This window comes from Bos grunniens, chromosome 7, assembly GCF_055505025.1.
Source record: "Bos grunniens cultivar Pamir isolate PY7600 chromosome 7, Bosgru_T2T1.0, whole genome shotgun sequence".
Lineage (NCBI taxonomy): Eukaryota > Metazoa > Chordata > Mammalia > Artiodactyla > Bovidae > Bos > Bos grunniens.
Window position 1 is genome coordinate 53702274 of NC_141171.1, and position 20964 is coordinate 53723237.

The window sequence follows — 20964 nt, forward strand, 5'->3', positions numbered from 1 at the left end:
TCTCCCAGGCAAGAATACTAGAGTGGATTGCCATTTCCTTCTTCAGAGGATCTTTCCCACCCAGGAATTGAACCCACATCTCCTGCACTGCAGGAGGATTCTTTATTGCAGAGACACCAGTGAAGTCTAATTAGACTTTCCTTAAATCTGAGCTTTTGACTTGCTTGTAGCCAATAAAGGTGGAAGAAGTGTTTGACTTCCAAGGCTAGGTCATAAAAGGTGATTCAGCTTTCTTCTTGTAAGCTCGAACGTTGACACTGGGGTCCTCAGGACCCTGTGAGAAAACTCAACCAGATCACATCCAGAGACCACACAGTGAAGCCCAAGCCCATCTGAAGATAGGAAGATGCTCCCATTACCATCTCACTGCAAACACATGCAAGACCCCAAGTCAGGATTACCCAGTCAAGTTCAGTTCAGTTCAGTTCAGTTCACTTCAGTCACTTAGTCATGTCCGACTCTTTGCGACCCCATGGACTGCAGGCAGCACGCCAGGCCTCCCTGTCCACCACCAGCTCACAGAGTCCACCCAAACTCATTGAGTTGGTGATGCCATCCAACCATCTCATCCTCTGTTGTCCCCTTCTTCTCCGGCCCTCAATCTTTCCCAGCATCAGGGTCATTTCAAATGAGTCAGCTCTTTGCATCAGGTGGCCAAAGTATTGGGGTTTCAGCTTCAGCATCAGTCCTTCCAATGAACACTCAGGACTGATCTCCTTTAGGATGGACTGGTTGGATCTCCTTGCAGTCCAAGGGACTCTCAAGAGTCTTCTCCAGTACCACAGTTCAAAAGCATCAATTCTTCAGCACTCAGCTTTCTTTATAGTCCAACTCTCATATCCATACACGACTACTGGAAAAACCATAGCCTTGACTAGATGGACCTTTGTTGGCAAAGTAATGTCTCTGCTTTATAATATGCTTTCTAGGTTGGTCATAACTTTTCTTCCAAGGAGTAAGCGTCTTTTAATTTCATGGCTGCAGTCACCATCTACAGTGATTTCGGAGTCCCCCCAAATAAAGCCTTTCACTGTTTCCACTATTTTCCCATCTATTTGCCATGACGTGATGTGACTGGATACCATGATCTTAGTTTTCTGAATGTTGAGCTTCAAGCCAACTTTTTCACTTTCCTCTTTCACTTTCATCAAGAGGCTCTTTAGTTCTTCTTCACTTTCTGCAATAAGGGTGGTGTCATCTGCATATCTGAGGTTATTGATATTTCTCCTGGCAATCTTGATTAACCCAGTCAAGCTCTTCCCCAAATTCCTGATCCACAGAGATTAGGAGAGAAAATACAATGATTGTAGTTGCTTCAATCTATTAAGTTTTGGTGTGATTTGTTATATATTACTTAAGAGCCAGAACACCTACCTTTAAGTGCTCAAGGTATAGCATTAACCAGATTTAGTTTCATGGAATTCCATTCCACATCTTTCTCTTTCTTGGCAACTGAGGAACAACTATTTTCAGAGTTTTAATTATCCATCTGATAACTGTTTGGGCCTGCTATCAAGTCTAAATTTGTAGCTACAACTGGCAAACGGATCACATTCATTCACTCATTTATGCATTTAATAAATCAATACCTCCACGTAGATGACTTCTCTAGCTCCTGAGTTAGCATCGCCTTCTCAACGTTCCCAACTTACTATGCAGCATTGCTATTGCTTGTCGCTTTTCTATCCCACTAACCAGTAGCAGACAGGTTCATTCTGTGTTATTCATCTTTGCATCTCTAGTATCTAGTCTAGTGCCTGCGCATAGCAGAGCTATGTAAAAACAAAAACAAAGACAACCAAACAAACAACCTTGGAAGAAAAGTTATGACCAACCTAGACAGCATATTGAAAATCAGAGACATTAGTTTGCCAACAAAAGTTTGTCTAGTCAAGGCTATGGTTTTTCCAGTGGTCATGTATGGATGTGAGAGTTGGACTGTGAAGAAGGCTGAGCGCCGAAGAATTGATGCTTTTGAACTGTGGTGTTGGAGAAGACTCTTGAGAGTCCCTTGGACTGCAAGGAGATCCAACCAGTCCATCCTAAAGGAGATCAGCCCTTGGTGTTCTTTGGAAGGAATGATGCTAAAGCTGAAACACCAGTCCTTTGGCCACCTCATGCGAAGAGTTGACTCATTGGAAAAGACTCTGATGCTGGGAGGGATTGGGGGCAGGAGGACAAGGGAACGACAGAGGATGAGATGGGTGGATGGCATCACCGACTTGATGGACGTGAGTTTGAGTGAACTCTGGGAGATGGTGATGGACAGGGAGGCCTGGTGTGCTGCCTGCAGTCCATGGGGTCGCAAAGAGTCGGACACGACTGAGCGACTGAACTGAACTGAACTGAATTGAAACAAACAAAAAACAAAAAAGCCACACACACACAAAATTACCTAACTGGAGGGCTCCTCCTTCCTAGACATACGAATAATTTATTCAAAGACAGTCCCTATCCTCTAGTACTTCACAGTTCAGCACTGGACACTGTGGGATCCAGCCTGACAGGTGCAGTTAGTGAGCTGCCTGGATTGATTACTGTGGTGGAACCCAAGGGCAATAGGGCAACACATTGCAGGAAAGTGTAAAGTGGAGAAGGACGCGGGGACGGATCCATTCATTGATTCCACAAATACTTATCAATCGCCATAGCACATATAGCACAAGGTAAGCGCTCAATATCTGTTACTAGATGCCAGCCACTGTTCTAGGCGTTAGGGGTGCCGCAGCGCACAAGAAATCGGCGGTGGCTCATTTCGAACTCTTGAAACTCACAGTGTTGCAGAGGACTACAGGCAGTGGACGTAATTATGTAAAATTGTGTGAGGTGCCCAGCAGGAAAACAGGCGGCTGAAATTCTTGAAAGGATGTTAGATCCTTCGGTTGGGGGCAGCCGTGGGCTGGTGTTGAGCAGGAGTGGCCGTAAGGGGGCCGGACTGTAGGGGGCGGGAAGACTGCAGGCCAGCAGAGCTGGTAATTTTAAGATGTAAGTATGTTTTGCTTGAGTGGAAGAAGGAGCTTGTATCTAGGGGCGACGTGGTCGCTTGCTACGCTCGGGGTTCTCCTGGGGCGTGCGCGAGTGCTAAGTCGCTTCAGTCCGACTGGGGAATGCATTTTGAGGGTAAGCACGATTGCCTCAGCCTTGGGGGAACTGCAGCCCTAAATTCCTAGATTTTTCATGTTCGGCACATCTAGGCTCTTCCGCTTCCCAGATATGCAGACGCACCGTCTCCGGCTCGGATCCCGGCCGCTGCGCGGGCCCATGCGGCAGCGATCGTCGTTCCTTCGCGGCTCCGGCTGTGCGACCCAGAGCAGACGGGAGGGGGCGGAGCTTGTGCTGCGGACCTAGGCGGTGGCGTGGGCCACGCCCCCGACCTAGACCCCGCCTCTGGACCCCGTTGATTGGGTTATGGTCGCGGAAGGGCCGGGCATCCTCGGAAGGCCCGTGGGTAGGGCTGAGGCGGGGTTCTGATTGGCTCGGCTGGGATTAGGTCATTGCTAGCAGGTTCGGCCGGCCCGGACGCCGGCTGGGCGGCCGAGGCTGCTGTGAGAGGGCGCTCGAAGCTGCAGAAGAGCGAACTGGCGAAGGAGGCGGGGAGGCGGCTGCTGCACTCGCTCGACTGCTCGTTCCCTTCCCGTCGCCGCTGCGGGTCCGCCGCTGCTCTTCCTGCTCCGCGGCCTCTCGGTTACACGCTGTTGGAGCAGCCGCTCTTCGTTCGCGTCCAGGCTCTGTTCAGGAGTCGTGCGCGCCCGCGGACACCGCGCTGAGAGCGAGCCGGCGCCTCACCTGTGGAGCCGGCGGCCGTCGGGGGTGCCGGCCAGGGTCTCGGCGCGTGCGTGCTCCGGACTGCGGGCCGCCGGAGCCCTGGGGGAGGCGCGCCCCCCGGCTGGGCGCCGCGGACACCATGGGGCTGCCCGCGCTCGAATTCAGTGACTGCTGCCTCGACAGCCCTCACTTCCGAGAGACGCTGAAGTCGCACGAAGCGGAGCTGGACAAGACCAACAAATTCATCAAGGAGCTCATCAAGGACGGGAAGTCACTCATCAGCGCGCTCAAGAGTGAGTGCCCCGGAGCCTGGCGGGGACGGTGCCCCGGGGCGGGAGGGGCCGTCGGGTGGCGCTCAGACCTAGGGGTCCCGCCCCCGGCTGGATTTCTGCTCCTGGGCGCTGAGGGACGGGCGTAGACCCTTGTCGCGAGGCGGAAAGGATACGTAAAACGGGCGAGCTAGCAACAAGACAGTGAAGGAAGAGACCCATCACCCGGCCGTTTGCGTTCCGGGGTGACTGGGAGGTGACCGAGCGCGAGTAGCGCTCTGGGGCGCCGCGGGTGGGTGTGCGCGGCACACACAGGTGTCTCAGGAGTGGGACTGGAGTGCCTGGAGCACCGTAGCATATTGGGAAACCCCTTCGCGTCCACGACTCCGGCTTCCTTGGGGGAGAGTTGCCCACCCCTGAGTGCCCAGCCGTGGGAATGGAGCGTGCCCCGCCAAGGGGGCGCTGCCTCCCCTCAGGAAAAGGCGGGTTGTATCTGCTTCGCTCCCTTTACGCTGCTCAAGCCTGCTCAGGGCCGCCGAGGTCTCCGAGAGGTCTCCTTCCCTTCCCAGAGAAGGGCTGGGTAGGGTGGTTGGTCAGCTTGCGATTCTTTGGAGTAGTGGCAGCTTGTAACCCACCAGATCTAGAATCAGGGCCACGTACGTGTGCAGGTTCTGATTCTTGTGTTTAGCAGAAGGTGATAGGGGTGGGAGTACAGAATCAGAGTGTTCCTTTACTCTAAACTGTGGGCGAGGGTTTAAAAATAGAACGAACATATCCTCTCCCTCTCCCGCTCCCTCACTCTCCTTTTTTACCTCTACCAATATCCTTGAAAACTCAAAGGTTTGGGAAGGAATGTCCTCGATCTTCGCTCAGAAAGAAGTTTAAACTTATCCTTAGAGATTTTCGAACCTTTTGTAAAACCATTTTTGCAAATTTCCCTTTGGCAGGGGAGAAATGAAATTTACATTCTCTGTATGATTTCCCTTGTCATTTGCAGAGCCAGAGAGTGTCTCCTTCTGGCCAAACGAGTGCTCTAGGGATGGATGCCTTGGATTGCTGAGCTCCTTTTTTTGGGTGCCTTTTCTGTTTACCCATTTAAGAATAATTTGGTCCATCTTTTATTTTTAAGAATCAGAAATAACATAAAGGCAGATAGTGGAATTGTCTTTCACTTGACTTTTCCTTTCTCTTTGCTGCATTTCTTAATAGGTGATATCTTTTAACTAGGAAAGCTTGTCTTGGCAGACTGCAGCCGTGGGTCTGAGAATTGTCACCAAGTCTCTTTAAAGGAGACTTAAAGTCAAATGCCTGAGATGTCATTTTGTGAGCCTGTTGCTTCTAAAGATGAAGAAGACAGTGGAGCCCCAGGGCAGCAAGTGGTAGTCTTTTGAGGTGAAATAAAAGTAGAACTTTGGTGTGCTGAGGCTCTTCAGAGGCAGGGTCTCTGTTGGAGGCTGTGACCTGAAGCAAATGAATAGACTCTTCTTTTGTTCATGACCAGGGCCATCCTTGGAATATGTGACCCCTAGTTTGGAGTAAGTTAGGGGCTCACTTACAGGTTGGGCCCACAAATTTTGTTTGAATCTCAGACTGGCTTTAATTGGGCCTCTGCTTTATTCAGCAAACATCTGGAGTTTGTGTGCTCGATATTACCCTGGGCACTGAGGATGTATTAGTGACTGTTCTCTTGTCCCTGTGGCTGTGGAGACTTACTCCATACTAGGCACTGCTTCACCCACAAATTATCTCACGTATTGTAACTCATCTTACAAATGAGAAAGCAGGCTTGAAAGAATCACTAGCTGAGAGTCTCACTGCTCTAAGAGCAGGTCTGTTTTTGAGCCCCCGCAGGGTCTGAACCAGAGATGAAGTTCCTGCTGATATTGAGCTCTTAATTCTGCCTCATTCCTCTTGCCCAGAATGGAGCCCCTGGTCCAAGAGTGTTGGAATTTGGACTTGAATTTTGTATCTTAGCCTTGAGTCTGAGGAGAATGCCTGTATGTGACTGGCAGTTTATCTGCTTGCCACTATTTTTAAGGTGTGTGGGGGGAGGAATTTAAGAATTCTTTGGGTAGGAGGAAACAGTACAGGTGATAAAATTAAAGAGTTTTTTAAATTGTCTAATGAATGGACCAGCTCTATAACTTGGGGGAGAGCTAGGTGTTCTAAACTCTTAATATCCAGCTCTGTTACTAACTATACTCTTCTACTCTTCTAGTGCTTGAACAGGTGCCACATGCCCTCTTAAAGAGGGTAGAGGTGATGATTATTTCCTGAACTTCAGGCATTGTGTTATCATTAGGTCCTTCTTGCATGGTATATTACTATGCTGCTGCTGCTGCTAAGTCGCTTCAGTCATGTCTGACTTTGTGCGACCCCATAGATGACAGCCCACCAGGCTCCTCCATCCCTGGGATTCTCCAGGCAAGAACACTGGAGTGGGTTGCCATTTCCTTCTCCAATGCATGAAAGTGAAAAGTGAAAGTGAAGTCACTCAGTCGTGTCCGACTTTTAGCGACCCCATGGACTGCAGCCCACCAGGCTCCTCCGTCCATGGGATTTTCTAGGCAAGAGTACTGGAGTGGGGTGCCATCGCCTTCTCTTACTATGCTATATTACTTACTATGCTAGTATATGTGTATTCATTTTTTGGATCATTTTATCACTTCTGCAAAATGTAAAGTGTTTTATATATATATATATATGTAAAAATACATAATTGTGTAAGTAACATTGGTTTAGATGATTCATAGGCTCTTCCATCTCTAAAATTTTATGGCTTTATTTTATAATTAATATGCACAGATCTTTGGGTTTAGATTTCCTTTGTGTGTTAATCTGAGGCAATAATACTGGCCTCCAGGGATTGCTGAAGTTCGGCTAGATCATTGCTCTTTATGAATGAGGAAACTGAAGACCAGAGAGATCAGTAACCTGCCCAAGGCATCACAGCAATTAAGTGTACTTAAACATAAGTTATCTGATTCCAGAGACTGTGCATCTAACTGTGAAGTAGAAATGTTGTGTAGGTCTGTTGTCTATTGAATAAAGAATCTGGTGAACTAACAAACTTCTAGAAGTCTTTCCCTGGAGCTCAAACCTCTGGGCTGGACACAAGGCAGCTAAGCAATAAAATAATTTGGGGCCTACATTTCAGAAACTCCTGCCTTTGGAGAAAGTTCTTGTTTGATGTGGTGATTCCCAGTCAATTTTTTCTGTGCTAATTTGTCTAGACATTTTCTGTGAGCACTCTTTCCTTGACCTGATTAATCTGTCTCAGTCCAGAGGATTCTATATATTTTGGTCCTTTTTTCTTTCTGGAGAGATAATAGAGGCTGGCGATGATGTTCAGACACTTGTAGAATTAAGAGTTTTAGGATTTTCTGTGTTTGGTTCTTGACCTCATCACTTATTGGGCAAATCACTAAGCCTGAGCTCCTCCTGTGTAAAATGGGAAGAGCCACGCTGACCTCCTAGGGCTATTGTGAGCACGTAATGAAACAGTGCATGTAAAGAAAGCACTTAGCTTGGGGCCTGGTGTGTAGTGCTGCTTAGTTAATGGTAGCTATTATTATCTTCCAGAATGTCAAGATTCAGAGCAAGAGTCACTAAGAGCAGAATTGTCTACACGAGTGCACTGAACTTCATTTCTGTCTGTCTCATGGACTTCATGGCAAATCAAATGTGATTTCATAGAACTGAAAGTGAATTAAGCTTTTGGTTTTGAGAGGTGTTTTTCAGGAACTGTTTTCTTTCCACCTTTAGAGTTGGTTTATGGACTTGTTCCTGGGGATATGCCTCTTTCAATTTGACTTCTTTCTAAGATAGAGTGAATTCTCTTAGGTGGGAGGGGTGGGGCAGGAATTCACATTTTAGAATATCAACTTTGTTTGAGATATAATTTGTTCACCCTCTTAAAGCATCTAATTCAGTGGTTCTTAGTACATCCACAGAGCTATGCAGCTGTCACCACAATCAATCTTAGAATATTTTCATCACCTCCAAAAGAAATTCCATTCCCATAAACAGTCATCCCCCACCATTTTCTCCTAAGTCCTCCCTCCCCATTCTTCTGCCCTCCAGCCCTCATCAAGCACTGATGTATTTTCTGTCTCTACTGATTTTCCTATTCTGGATATCAGAAGTGTAATTTTAATAATTTTTGCTTAGATGGTGGTGGGCAACTTGAGCCACTGAGTTCTTGATTGGAATTTCAGGTGGGAAACTTTGAACCATAAGCTGCTCTCCTACAGTGGGGTTTAAGCAGGGGTGACGTCCCAGAGACTGAACTGTGTCCTAGGGGAAAACCCAGTTTTCTCATGAGATGGAAAGATGGATTCATTCTAGTTCCTGGCATTTTCAAGGATGCAGAAAGTGAAAGTGTTAGTAGCTCAGTTGTGTCTGACTCTGTGACCCCATGGACTAGCCTGCCAGGCTCCTCTGTCCATGGATTTCTCCAGGCAAGAATACTGGAGCTGGTTGCCATTTCCTTCTCCAGAGGGTCGTCCCAGTCCAGGGATTGAACCCGAGTCTCCTGCATTGCAGGTGGATTTTTTATCATCCGAGCCACCAGGGAAGAGACTACCAAAACTAGAACAAGGATCCACCCTCTTCTGTCAGTCAGCTTTCAGTCAAGTTGGGGCAGAGAGTGTGATACTGAATAAAGCCTTTCTCTGGGGTTGGTATCTTGTTGGGTGACACTTTTTTTTTTTTTAAGTAAAGTGAAATGAGTGTATCTGTGTTTCTCCAGTTCAGCCTGTAGTTTTCGTGAGACTTTTTGGGTATGATATGCCTTTATCACTGCATTCTCAGAGGTTAGTAATTCTGACCTGCATCATGTTTCCAAGGCAATCACAGTGAATTTTAACAGAAATAAATTAATAAGAATGCCAGTAAAAAACACAGCAGTAAATTTTAGCTGCTGTGTATTTGTCTGTCAATATCAAATCTTAAATTCAAGGCACCTTTATCTTTTAACAGAAATAAGAATTGTAGAAATCTGTCATCATAACTGTATATGAACAAAGCAAAATGCTATATTTTGGACCTTGAACCAAGTGGAGAGATGGGTAAAAAGTCTGATATACTTAAGTGAGGTCATACTTAAAAGGTTTTTTGCTAAGGCCTGAAGAAAGAACATTTAGATAGTGCATTCAGTTCAGTTCAGTCGTTCAGTTGTGTCTGACTCTTTGTGACCCCATGAATCGCAGCACGCCAGGCCTCCCTGTCCATCACCAACTCCCGGAGTTCACTCAAACTCACGTCCATCGAGTCGGTGATGCCATCCAGCCATCTCATCCTCTGTTGTCCCCTTCTCCTCCTGCCCCCAATCCCTCCCAGCATCAGAGTCTTTTCCAATGAGTCAGCTCTTCGCATGAGGTGGCCAAAGTACTGGAGTTTCAGCTTTAGCATCAGTCCTTCCAAAGAACACCCAGGACTGATCTCCTTTAGGATGGACTGGTTGGATCTCCTTGCAGTCCAAGGGACTCTCAAGAGTCTTCTCCAACACCACAGTTCAAAAGCATCAATTCGTCGGTGCTCAGCTTTCTTCACAGTCCAACTCTCACATCCATACATGACTATTAGAAAAACCATAGCCTTGACTAGATGGACCTTTGTTGGCAAAGTAATGTCTCTGCTTTTGAATATGCTACCTAGGTTCCAAATAGGAAAAGGAGTACGTCAAGGCTGTATATTGTCACCCTGCTTATTTAACTTATTTGCAGAGTCCATCATGAGAAACACTGGGCTGGAAGAAGCACTAGCTGGAATCAAGATTGCCGGGAGAAATCTCAATAACCTCAGATATGCAGATGACACCACCCTTATGGCAGAAAGTGAAGAGGAACTAAAAAGCCTCTTGATGAAAGTGAAAGAGGAGAGTGAAAAAGTTGGCTTAAAGCTCAACATTCAGAAAACGAAGATCATGGCATCTGGTCCCATCACTTCATGGGAAATACATGGGGAAACAGTGGAAACAGTGTCAGACTTTATTTTTTGGGGCTCCCAAATCACTGCAGATGGTGACTGCAGCCATGAAATTAAAAGACGCTTACTCCTTGGAAGAAAAGTTATGACCAACCTAGACAGCATATTAAAAAGCAGAGACATTACTTTGCCAACAAAAAAGATAGTGCAGTACTTAAGGGGGGGAAAAAAGAATGAAATTTAAATAGTTTTGATAGTATTAGCTAGAGGGCATTCTTGAGGCTCAGTGGGGCCCTGACTTCATATTGTGGGCGGGAAAAAAGTAAAAGTTATCTCATATCTACATTCTTAAATAATGCAAGCTGTCATTAATTGCCATAGTCTATACGTCCAGTCTGATAGATGTGTTCTAGAAGAAGCATAAAAAGAAAGTGAAAGTGAAAGTTGCTCAGTGTGTCCAACTCTTTAAGTACTCCAGGCCAGAATACTGGAATTGGTAGCCATTCCCTTCTCCAGGGGATCTTCCCAGCCCAGGGATCGAACCCAGGTCTCTTGCATTGCACGTGGATTCTTTACCAGCTAAGCCACAAGGGATGCCCAGAAGAAGCATATATGTCTTCAGTGTATTGAAAATTGTTTCTAATCCTCCATTGGTAACTGCTCTTCTGCATTTCACAATGATCTGGATTCTGAACGTTAGTAATACTAGTGGGCATTCTCTTTATAGAAGTCCTTCCACAGGATGCCTTCAAGAATACACTGGATGTGGCTCTGGCCCCTTTATGTAGATGGGGAGCATATCTCAGCATTAAGTTCATTTAAGAAGTGAACTCTGCAGAATTAACTTGGAACTGGTAATGTGCAGGCTGAGGAGACCCAGACCTGGGGCACATCCAGGCCTCTGTTATCAGGCAGACTTGATGTTCAGTCAAGCTCTAGCACATATACTCTGTTAAGACCTTGGGAGCATTGTCAGTTTTCTCAACAAACAAGCAAACAGAAAACCTGGAACCTTGCCAGCAGCTCTTGTTCTCGAAAACTCACCAAGGGCTGGCCCTATGCTAAGTGCACGCATTGTCTCATGAGTCCGTAACCCTGTCCTGCGAGGTGAGTACTCTTATTTACCTGCATTTTGCAGTTAGGGTAACTTGTCTCAGGTCACAGAGCTAGGAAGTCGTGCAGGCAAGTTTTGAACTTGGCAACGGACTTCAGGGCTTCTCTTAAACATGACCCATCAGTGCTTCAGTAAACACTTCGGCAGTGAAGATACAAATTCTTCAGAGAGCTAGACGCTAAACAGGAGAAACGTGCAGCAGGTGTTAGATTAAGTGAGAATATTGGACGCATTGTTTTTCACTCTCTTGAGTCCTGGTTGCAAAGAATAGCCAAGATTTGTATTGTGCTCTGAAGTTTTGTGTTCTCATCATCGTGGGATTAAAGAACCATTGTAGGCTAGTGAGGCACAAGTAAGGGTGCCTGACTACTTCTTGGCTTTTTGAAGCAGTAGAGTTGCTCTTTGGGGGTAGCACTGATTACCAGTGAGTCTCTCTCTTCTTTTTAATGTTATTTAGAAAATGCATACTTTTCTAACATTTCTTTTTTCAGTTGAAATATTAAAAAATTGAGATATAATTGACACAGAACATTTTTCAGTGTTAGGTGTACAATGTCATGATTCGCTATTTGTATATATTATGAAATGATCGCCACAATATGTCTAGTTAACATCCATCACCATACATATATTACGAATTTTTTTTCTTGTGATGAGAACTTTTAAGACGTCTTCTCTTAGCAGCTTTCAAATTATAGTACTATTAACTATAGTCACCATGCTATGCATCACATTCCATGACTTATTTATTTTGTGAATGAAAGTTATTCTCTTTTAACTGGGTAGTAGAGAGTTGAACATGGAGGCCAAAGACCTGTTCCTGGGTCTGATTTGTTAAGATAAATAGTTCGTCCTTTTTGCTCATTAAAACGAGAGTGGAAAAAAAATCATCAAGAGTGGTGTGCTTAAAAACACGTCACCCTTTTGTACTTCTTTAGGATTTGATGTAGGTTTTTGCAGTAGTGAGATGAGTCCTTCGTTAATAGTATAAACTCCCAAAGGCTCTTCAGTGCCGACCTGCTTTGTTTAGGACTAATATTATTTTTTACTTAACAAATCCTAAAGGATCAAATGCATATGGAATTAGGTAACAAAAAGTTTTTTTCTCAGCTCTTTTGCTTTGCTTTAGCACCTTTCGAATAAAAGAAGAAAAAGCATTTCCTAATTATTTGTAAATGGTGGTAATTTGCAATACTGACATTTGGAATATTACTCATACAAATATAAACATCTGCAAATTATATCCAAACAAGATTTTGTAGTTTTTATATAACACTGGCTTTGAAAAAAGTCCTTCCACTTTAATCCAGTTATTCAGTTCTGGATTGGACTGAATAAATTGCATCTATAATCTGTAAATAAATTGCATCTATAATTTCCCACGTGGCCCAGTGTAAAGAATCCGCCTTCAATGCAGGAGACATAGGTTTGATCCCTGGGTCAGGAAGATCCTCTGGAGAAGGAAATGGCAACCCACTCCAGTATTCTTGTCTGGGAAATCTCATGGACAGAGGGCTGTATTCATTGGGGTCGCAAAAGAGTTGGACACCACTTAACGACTGAACGACAATAATCTATAGCACTCAGCCCACTGATTTGAGGCTTAAGTTCCCCCTTCCCTCCTTAAAAAAAATATGATTAATAGACTTTATTTTTTAGAGCAGTTTCAGGTTTACAGAAATAATGAGTGGAAAGTATAGAAAGTTCCCATATAGCCTCTCACACCCATTTCTCTCAGTACATTTGTTACAATAATGACATAGTGTTATAACTCAAGTCCATAGTTTACATAAGGGTTCATTCTTTGTGTTGTATATTCTGTGGGTTTTGAGAAATGTATTGACCTTAACAGTATCATGCAGAATAGTTTCAGCCTGTGAAATACATGTCTTTGTATGGACATATGTTTTCATTTCTTATTTAATTTCCCACCTAGGAGTAGAATTACTAGGTTGTATAGATAAACTTAAGTTTAATTTTGTAAAAGCCTGCCAAACTCTATTCTGCACCAGAGGCATCCTTTTAAATTCCCCTCAGCATCATCCAAGGGTTCCAGTCTCTCCACATTATCACCAATACCTGCTATTGTCTGTCTTTTTGATTGTAGCCATCCCAGTGGGTGGGAAGTGGTACCTTTTGGTTTTAATTTGCATTTCTGTGATACTTACAATGTCCAGCATCTTTTCATAAGCTCATTGGCCACTGATGCATTTTCTTTGCTGAAGTGTCTGTTCAGATCTTTTAGATGGGCACTGTTTACATCTCGGATTGTTTTTTAATCCTTTTGTGCGTGCATGCTCAGTTTCCAAGTTGTATCTGACTGTGACCCTGTGGACCATAGCCCGCCAGGCTCCTCCGTCCATGGGATTTCCTAGGCAAGAATACTGGAGTGAGTTGCCCTTTCCTTCTCCAGGGGATCTTCCTGACCCTGGGATCAAACCTGCATCTCCTGCATTGCATTCTTTAACACTGAGCCACCTGGGAAGCCCTTAATTCTTTTACTTTTTCCGTAAAACTTTTGATGAGTAAGTGAACACCATTGGGTATACTTTATTTGCCCTCATTTGGGGACTTTTTGCTTCTACTTGCTTCAACCTCAGATGTACTTGACTGATCAGTTTCACATCCCAGGGCTTGAAAGGTGATTCTGACAAGGCTATGGTTCAGATTTCTGCTCTAGTTAGGCCAGTCAGCGTCCCTCTGGGGAGAGGCCCCAGGCTGAACTTCCTAATGCTGGCCAATGTAAGCTAATGATCACAAACCCCATGAATTGACAAAATGAGAATGGGTCAGGGAGAAAGTGTTGTCACCATGAAGCTATTGGGGAAAGCAGTTCATGAAGGTGACTTTGTTACCCGGTCTAGGCCATTACATTTTAAAAAGTTAGCCAAAGGAGAGATGCCAGTATGAAGCTAAGTGTCATACACTTCTGACTGACTCAAGTTTTAATTTTTAAAATTATAACCCAGTATGTTTTAAATTGTATATCTTAGGCCATCAGAGGAAGGCTTTCATTCAACAAACATGGAGTCTTGCTTTACTCTTACCATGTCATCCAAGCCTTGGCCTTGAGGAAGGGCTTTTAAGGTTGTGGTAACAGATGCAGAAGTTGTGAGGTGAGAGGAATTATGGGGTGTCCCAGGGCTTGCAGGGAGGCCAGTGTAGCTGGAGCAGAGCGATGGCAGATGAACAGGGAGAGAGGCTGGGAGCCAAGTCCTCGAGGTCTTGACTCCCAAAGGGACTTTGAGTTTCATTCTGAGTGTGATGGAAAGTCAGGGGAAGGTTGTGACATCATCCTTCTTGTGCTTTAAGAGATTATGGGGACCACTGTGTAGAGAATAATTTAGTGGGGCAAGAATGGAGGCAAGGGGAGCAGTTAGGAGGCTGTATAATAGGTGAAGTAAGAGGCAGTGGCACCTTGGGCTAGGGGGCAGCATTGGAGATGTAGGTCAGATTCTGGGTGTTTTTGGAAGTCCAGCCCACGAGATCTACTATTTGATCAGATTTAGGCTTTGAGACTAAAAATCAAGAATGACTCAAATGTTTTTAGCTAGAGCAGTTATGTGAATGATGGTGCTATTTTCTGAAATAAGGATCACTTGGGAAGGATTAGGTTTGGGGGAAGATGAACAGTGTAAATGGATGACCTAATCTTATAGTGCAAAGACAAAAAATTATACATTTCATGAATACACTCATAAAAGAACCGCAGAGTGTGGAAGTGTACAGAGTAAAGCACCCCCTTGCCTGAGTTAGCCACCGATGTGCTCTTTTACTCGTCCTTTTTCTGTGCGTATTTGTTGTTTTCATAAGTGGAGTTATAGGATATGAATTAGTCTGTGTTTTGCTTTTCTGGTTGGTATTATGTCTTAGAGGTCTTCCATGTCAGTACACATATACAGTGTATTCTTTTAACACCTGCAGAGAGCACTGCTATGTGGTGACACCATGGCTGATTTACCCCTTCTCCTGTTGAGGGATATTTGGATTGCCTCAGTTTTCACTATCAGAGAAAGTGCTACAGTGATGATTTGCACACTTTGCTTTCTGTGTGGGTCCTAGTAGTTCCATGGGGGTAGATTCCTTAAAGCGGAATTATTGCCAGCTCCAATCTATTTATTTATTATTTTTTACAAGCTCCTTGACATTGACTCTTTAGGTCCTTGGCATCCCTGTCTAGTTGGCATTTGTCTGGCACTGTTTTAAGTGTGTTGTTAGATTGTTTCTGAAGCTTAACGTTTTGCTTTAATTGGAAGCAGCCTTAACAGGACAAGCTCTTCTTTTAGGTGCTGGCATGGATTCTGAAGGAACCAGGGACTAGAAAAGAGAGAGATTACAATTAATTGGCTGTGTCCTAATTAACATTGGACCTGTCTGATATCCTTTCTGAGCTCTAAGTTCTTACAGATAAAATGGGACATGGGATGTGGCTTTGCCCATATCTAATAGGCTGTTCCAACCTCAAGTTTCAGGGAAATCACATTTGTTAGGGTGAGGAAAATAGCCTTGGTGGCCAGAGGAATATTTACAAATTAGAGTCACTGGAGTTTACACATTTTGTAGAAACGCAGAGTGGAGAAAGAGAGGAAATAGTAAGGAAAACAGCTTGGCAGTGTGGGCCAGAAGCTGTCACGGCATGTTTATATCTGGCTCATTTCACCTTGGTAGGAAGGCATGGAATGCTGCAGGGGGTGAGCCTGGAGGCTTGGGCAGTGTTACTATAGTTAGAAAGTGGAGATTCCTGGGGCTGGAGGGGGCTGTCTCTGTGTGTGTGTGTTTTCTTTGCCAGATGGATAAAGGGTTGAGGGGCTTGGGAATTCTGGATCAAACCTTGCTAACTGGCTGGCTTCCTTTGGCCAAGCCAGTAGCTACGATTTGATTCCTGCTGCTGCCACAGAGGAAAAGCCAAAATAAACCCCATTTTACATGGTTTGTAAAGACACCACGCGTTGATTTCAGAGCTCATCTGATCTTGCTGTCAAATGTGCTTTTAAGTTTATTCCAGGCTGATTTGAACACTTTGAAAAGATGAAGTGGCTTCTCCCGTGAGACTTTAGGTAGGTTTCCAGGTAGATCGAGTTGAACTTGAGGCTATTTCTGTGCCACAGAGACTGTCAAGCAGATTGAGCCCAAACCATAACAGATTCCTGACTGTATCTTGTTATTACACTGGTGGGTCAAGTGTACAAGATTATTATCAGTTGAGCAAGTGAGATGAAATTAAAACAGCATTTTTACTTTAATTCATACCTATGTTTCTTTTTAAAAAGTTTATGTCACTAATACCTGTAAATAGTACACAATTTAGAAGGGACAGGAAGGAATGCAAGCATCCTTAGATGCCTCCTGTCTCCAGATTCCTGGTTCTTCTACTGGAGACAGCATTTCACCCATTTTTGAGTATTTTTCAGATATAATTTATGCATGTGCCAGCAAATACATATTTATATATTTCTCCGGTAGCAAGCCATATGCACTGTTTTGCATATATTTGCATTTTGTACTATTTTAATGGATTTTGAATATTATTCAACTTTGGTACATATAGAGCAAATTCATTTTTAGCATTGCATTGTATGACACTGTATGGACATAATTTATTTAATCAGGCTTCCTGGGTGGCTCAACTGGTAAAGACTCTGTCTGCAGTGCAGGAGATGTGGGTTCGATTCCCAGGTCAGGAAGTTCCCCTGGAGAAGGAAATGGCAACCCACTCCAGTATTCTTGCCTGGGAAACCCCATGGACAGTGGAGCCTGGTGGGCTACAGTCCATGGGGTTGCAAGAGTCAGACATGACTTAGTGACTAAACCACCACCAAATAATAGACATTTAGATAATTTCCAACCTTTTGCTACTATAAGCAATGCTGCTGTGAACCTCCTGGTACCACCTGTCATGGGCAGATGAGTGAGTAGATCTGTAGGGTGAATTCTGGAAATGGAACTGCTGGGCCAGAGGGTGCGTACACTTTTCATTTCAATGGGTATCTCATAGGAGTGCTTCTGAAAAGTTCTGAGTGAACTGAATTTTATAAATCACATTTTTGGAGTCGAAAGGGAATCCATCATTTGATTTATCGTAGAGTGGCGCCTGCAATAAAGCAGTGCTTCGGGTTTTGTCCATTTCCTACTCCTCAGTTTGTGTGTACTTCATTCTGGGATCAGAAGTGACAACAAAATTGTTCCCTAAAATGAGCCAGAGCTGGACTGGTGATGCCTTGCGCGTGGGCCCCGGAGAGCTTGTCTGTGCCTCTGGTGAGGGTGCAGTGGAGCGCTGTCTTGGTGCAGTGTGTGCTTTACTTGGGAGGTTTGTCACGTGTGAAGGAGGGCAGGCTCCCACATCTGTTGACAGAAGACTTTTATTCTGAGCCAGTAGGCACAGCTTGTCTGTCTGTGAAGCTTTTCTGGGAAGTGGCAAGGGAGCTGGGCATTTTCGTCTGACCTCTCTCTGCTGCCTGCCTCTTCAGCAGAGCTTGGCACTTGCCCTGATGGAGGGCACGTGTTGTCTGTGGTCTCTAGTTCAGTGCCTGGGACCACTCACACTGTGGTGGAAGGCTCCTGGTAGTGGGGTTCTGGGACGGGGCGAGCATAGTGACTGCTCTGGTTGCTCGGCGTCTTCAGGAGGCCAGGGAACCATAGACCGTCCACAGTACAATGACTCCTGGCAGGTCAAGAGGATCTCTGGGGAGCTAGCAGAGGACTTGAGGAAAGGCCAGTCCAGGGAGGCAGTGTTCCTAACCATCAGTCTTCTAAAATCACCTAGGTCATTTCTGCGCCACCTTACCACGGTTTATTTATTTTGAAAACGTCTACTCATTAAAAATTACATTTATTTCAAAAGAGAACGTTATAGCATCCTGAAATCGTGGGTTTGATGTGGTTAGTAATATTTTTTCCTAGATTATCTTCAAGTGGTCATTAATTCATAATCATTACATTGAAAAGTATTGGTGGTTGTATGATCTAAAACAGAACTATATTCTATCAGTGATCTGAGCTTCCCTGTGCTTTGTGCTGTCCTGGAGCAGAAGTGTGTCAGAGAACAGACACTATGTGGCCATTGTGCCAGGAGGGAAGCGAAGGGCAGAGATGTGCTTCTCAGACTCAGGTGCTGGTGTCGGGGTAGGTGGCAGTGTGCCAGGGAGTATGCAAAGCCAGTGGCACGGAGTACACTTCTTGAAAATCTGTTTTACTCAGTGGAATCATTATTTGAATATTCAAGCAAACACCCATAAATTATAGAAGAGAAATCAAGATACCATGGCACTTTTCACGGAAGACCTGCTGGTGTGACTGAAGAGGAGAACAGAGGAAGAGGGAGCAGGGGTGTCCCTGGCTGAACTGTGCACCCCCAGAGAAGACCTGCAGTGTATGGTGGGGGACACGGGGCTAAGAGTCCTTGCTGAGTTATTTCCATGGGACCTACAGTTGGAGACACCTACCAGGTGGAGGGAAAAACAGGCCAGGGGCCCCAGAGAGAGAGGGGGTACTGCTGTGGGTTTGGGTCTCACCAGGTGTTATTAGAGGCCCAAGCAGTCCATTGAAGTCACTGGGAGTCTGGGACTCACCCCAGAGATTCTAATGTAATTTGTCTGGGTTGCAACTTGTGCCAGGGGAATTTTAAAAACACCCCAGGTACTGCTAATGTGCAGCACAGTTGGAGAACTACTGGCATGGAATGAGAGGAGAGCGCGGGGGCCGAAATTGTGGCATCAGCATCAGCATTCGGCAGAAGAGGTGGGTGGAATAGGGATGGAGAGATTTGTTCGGATTAAGTATGAGGTGTGTCTTCCTGGGCAGTGTGGGTGAGGGCTTGCCTAAAGCCTTTGAATTTTGCCCTTTGAAACCAGAGAAAGAGGTTTAAGTACGAGGGTGACACGTATCCACCATCTGATATTATTGTGAGGAGTAAATGAGATTATCATAGGTATCGTGAAGGGTAAGCAGGCCCGTGGTAAGTCCTCTGCAATTGGAATGTCACTACTGTCATTTCTAGATTTGTCTCTGGAAGGAGCCGTTAGAGCAGGTCAAGGAATGATGGGGAATTGGCTCCAAAGGGTACAGGTTCTCCCGCTTCAGAACATCTCAGCATGTGGCTCCACGCCTAGGATCCAATCGTCCCATGAGCCTGGGGAGGCCTGGAAGCTCCTGAAGGGAAACTTCCTGCTCACAGTCACAGGGCACACATTTCCCCACAGTGAGTACTGTCAGGGTTAAAGTCATTTGGGATCAGAGCCTGTGATTATATTGCATGGTTTTTGTTTAAAAACCTAGAAGAAGCATAATGAGCTGACTGAGCTGTTGTTGCACTGCTGGTGGGGGGAACCCTGTCTCCTGGAGAGCCGCAGAGGGACTGGCGGATGGCTCTGGAGGACGAACTGTGCACCAAACCCAGAGAGGGCTGGGGTACCTCCAAGGTGCCTTTGGAGAACTCATCTCTGGCAACAGCTCCTCCTTATCTCTCTTCTGATCTCAGTGGGTTCTCAGCCTCCTAGGAAGGACTGGGTGACGGAGCAGATAACAGCTACCGCTGTTGGGACCCTGGGGTGTTGACCCGTGCAGCTTTCCCCTTGTGATTTGCTTCTTAAGAAATTCTGTAGGCTGCTCTTCCAAAGACAGGGAAGGGGGTTTGCATTTGTATCTGACTGGTTCCTTGAGATGTTGACACAAATCCTGCCCTGGGCCGGTACCCAGCAGAGCATCAGCCTCATGACTCTGACTGTGGGCAGCGCGGAGACCAGGCAGGCCCTGGGGATGGGCACCTTGGCATCTGCAGCCTCGTCCGGCCCCAGCCACACCCAGAGGTGTCTGGCCTGCTGGCCAGGCCTTGGAAGCCACAGATGACTTTTCTTGCTGCCCTCTCCCAGCCCTCTGACCGAAGCTGCCCTGAGCTCAGTGTGCAAGGTTAGCAAACCACCATATTGTCAGCTCTGTGTAGAGCAACAAGATGGTTCTCTCTCTGGAAATAAATTCTGTTTCTCTCTATATAGCCAGCATGCTTGGAATCAGTTCCCCAGCGGGAAGCTCTGCTCCAGTGCTTAGAAAATTGGAGTGGCACTGAGCTTTTGGCCCCCGTATCTTGTGGGTTCTGTCTTTGGCTTGCTTTCCTGTCCCCTGTCTCTTCTGGCTGGCATCACATCATACTGTGATGAAAGGAGAATCCCAGCAGGGCTTGGGATTTTGCACTTGAGGTGCAGAGTTCAAGCGTGAAGATGGTTATCAGCCGACAAGAACCTATATTTGGCTTGTTTTCACAAATCTTAGTTTTGAATATTGGGGTCTCATATTCTCCACCTCCCCTCTGATCTGGAGAACTGAGCCCCTTAAAAAGAAGGTTGAAATGTTTTTTGGTGGTTATCTTAAATGAGAGACTTGTGAAATGTTACGGAGGAAAAGGATGACTCATGCTTCTTACTGTGACACCTCAGTCAGATCACTGAGCTCCTCAAATGTGTTGGCATGGAGTTAAGCAATGGTGGGCAGAGACCTTGGAGGTCCTGCCGTAGGGTTTTTGAAAGTAACTTAATGAGATGTAATTCACATACCCCACAGTTCACTCATTTATAAGGTACAGTTCATGACTTTAAGTATGTTCACAGAATTTTTCACCCGTCTCCACAAGTAATTTTAGAATATGTTTGGTCATCATCCTCAAAAGAAATCCTGCACTCCTTCGCCAGCATCCCCATCTCCCCAGCTCTAGTCAGCCACTCAAGATTTTAACTCAAAGTGTGGTGCTCGCCTGTCTGCTTTGTCCTTAGATCGTTTTAAACTATAGATCTGTTTCCTTTAAGGAAATGGCAACCCACTCCACTATTCTTGCCTAGAGAATCCTGTGGACAGAGGAGCTTGGTGGGCTGCTGTCTATGGGGTCATGCAGAGTCGGAC

At 45.4% G+C, this 20964-nt stretch overlaps 1 protein-coding gene across 11 annotated transcripts in view; it reads left to right on the plus strand.

The window, feature by feature from the left end:
* The first annotated feature begins 3566 nt into the window (after positions 1-3566).
* ARHGAP26 (Rho GTPase activating protein 26) overlaps positions 3567-20964 on the plus strand; it is a 475560-nt gene continuing 458162 nt past the window's right edge. For all 11 annotated transcript variants that reach the window (XM_086412177.1, XM_086412175.1, XM_086412178.1 and 8 more), the window contains exon 1: positions 3567-4058. In XM_086412177.1, coding sequence (XP_086268303.1) covers positions 3905-4058 — 154 coding nt within the window. In that variant the 5' untranslated portion in view covers positions 3567-3904. The remainder of the gene's footprint in view (positions 4059-20964) is intronic.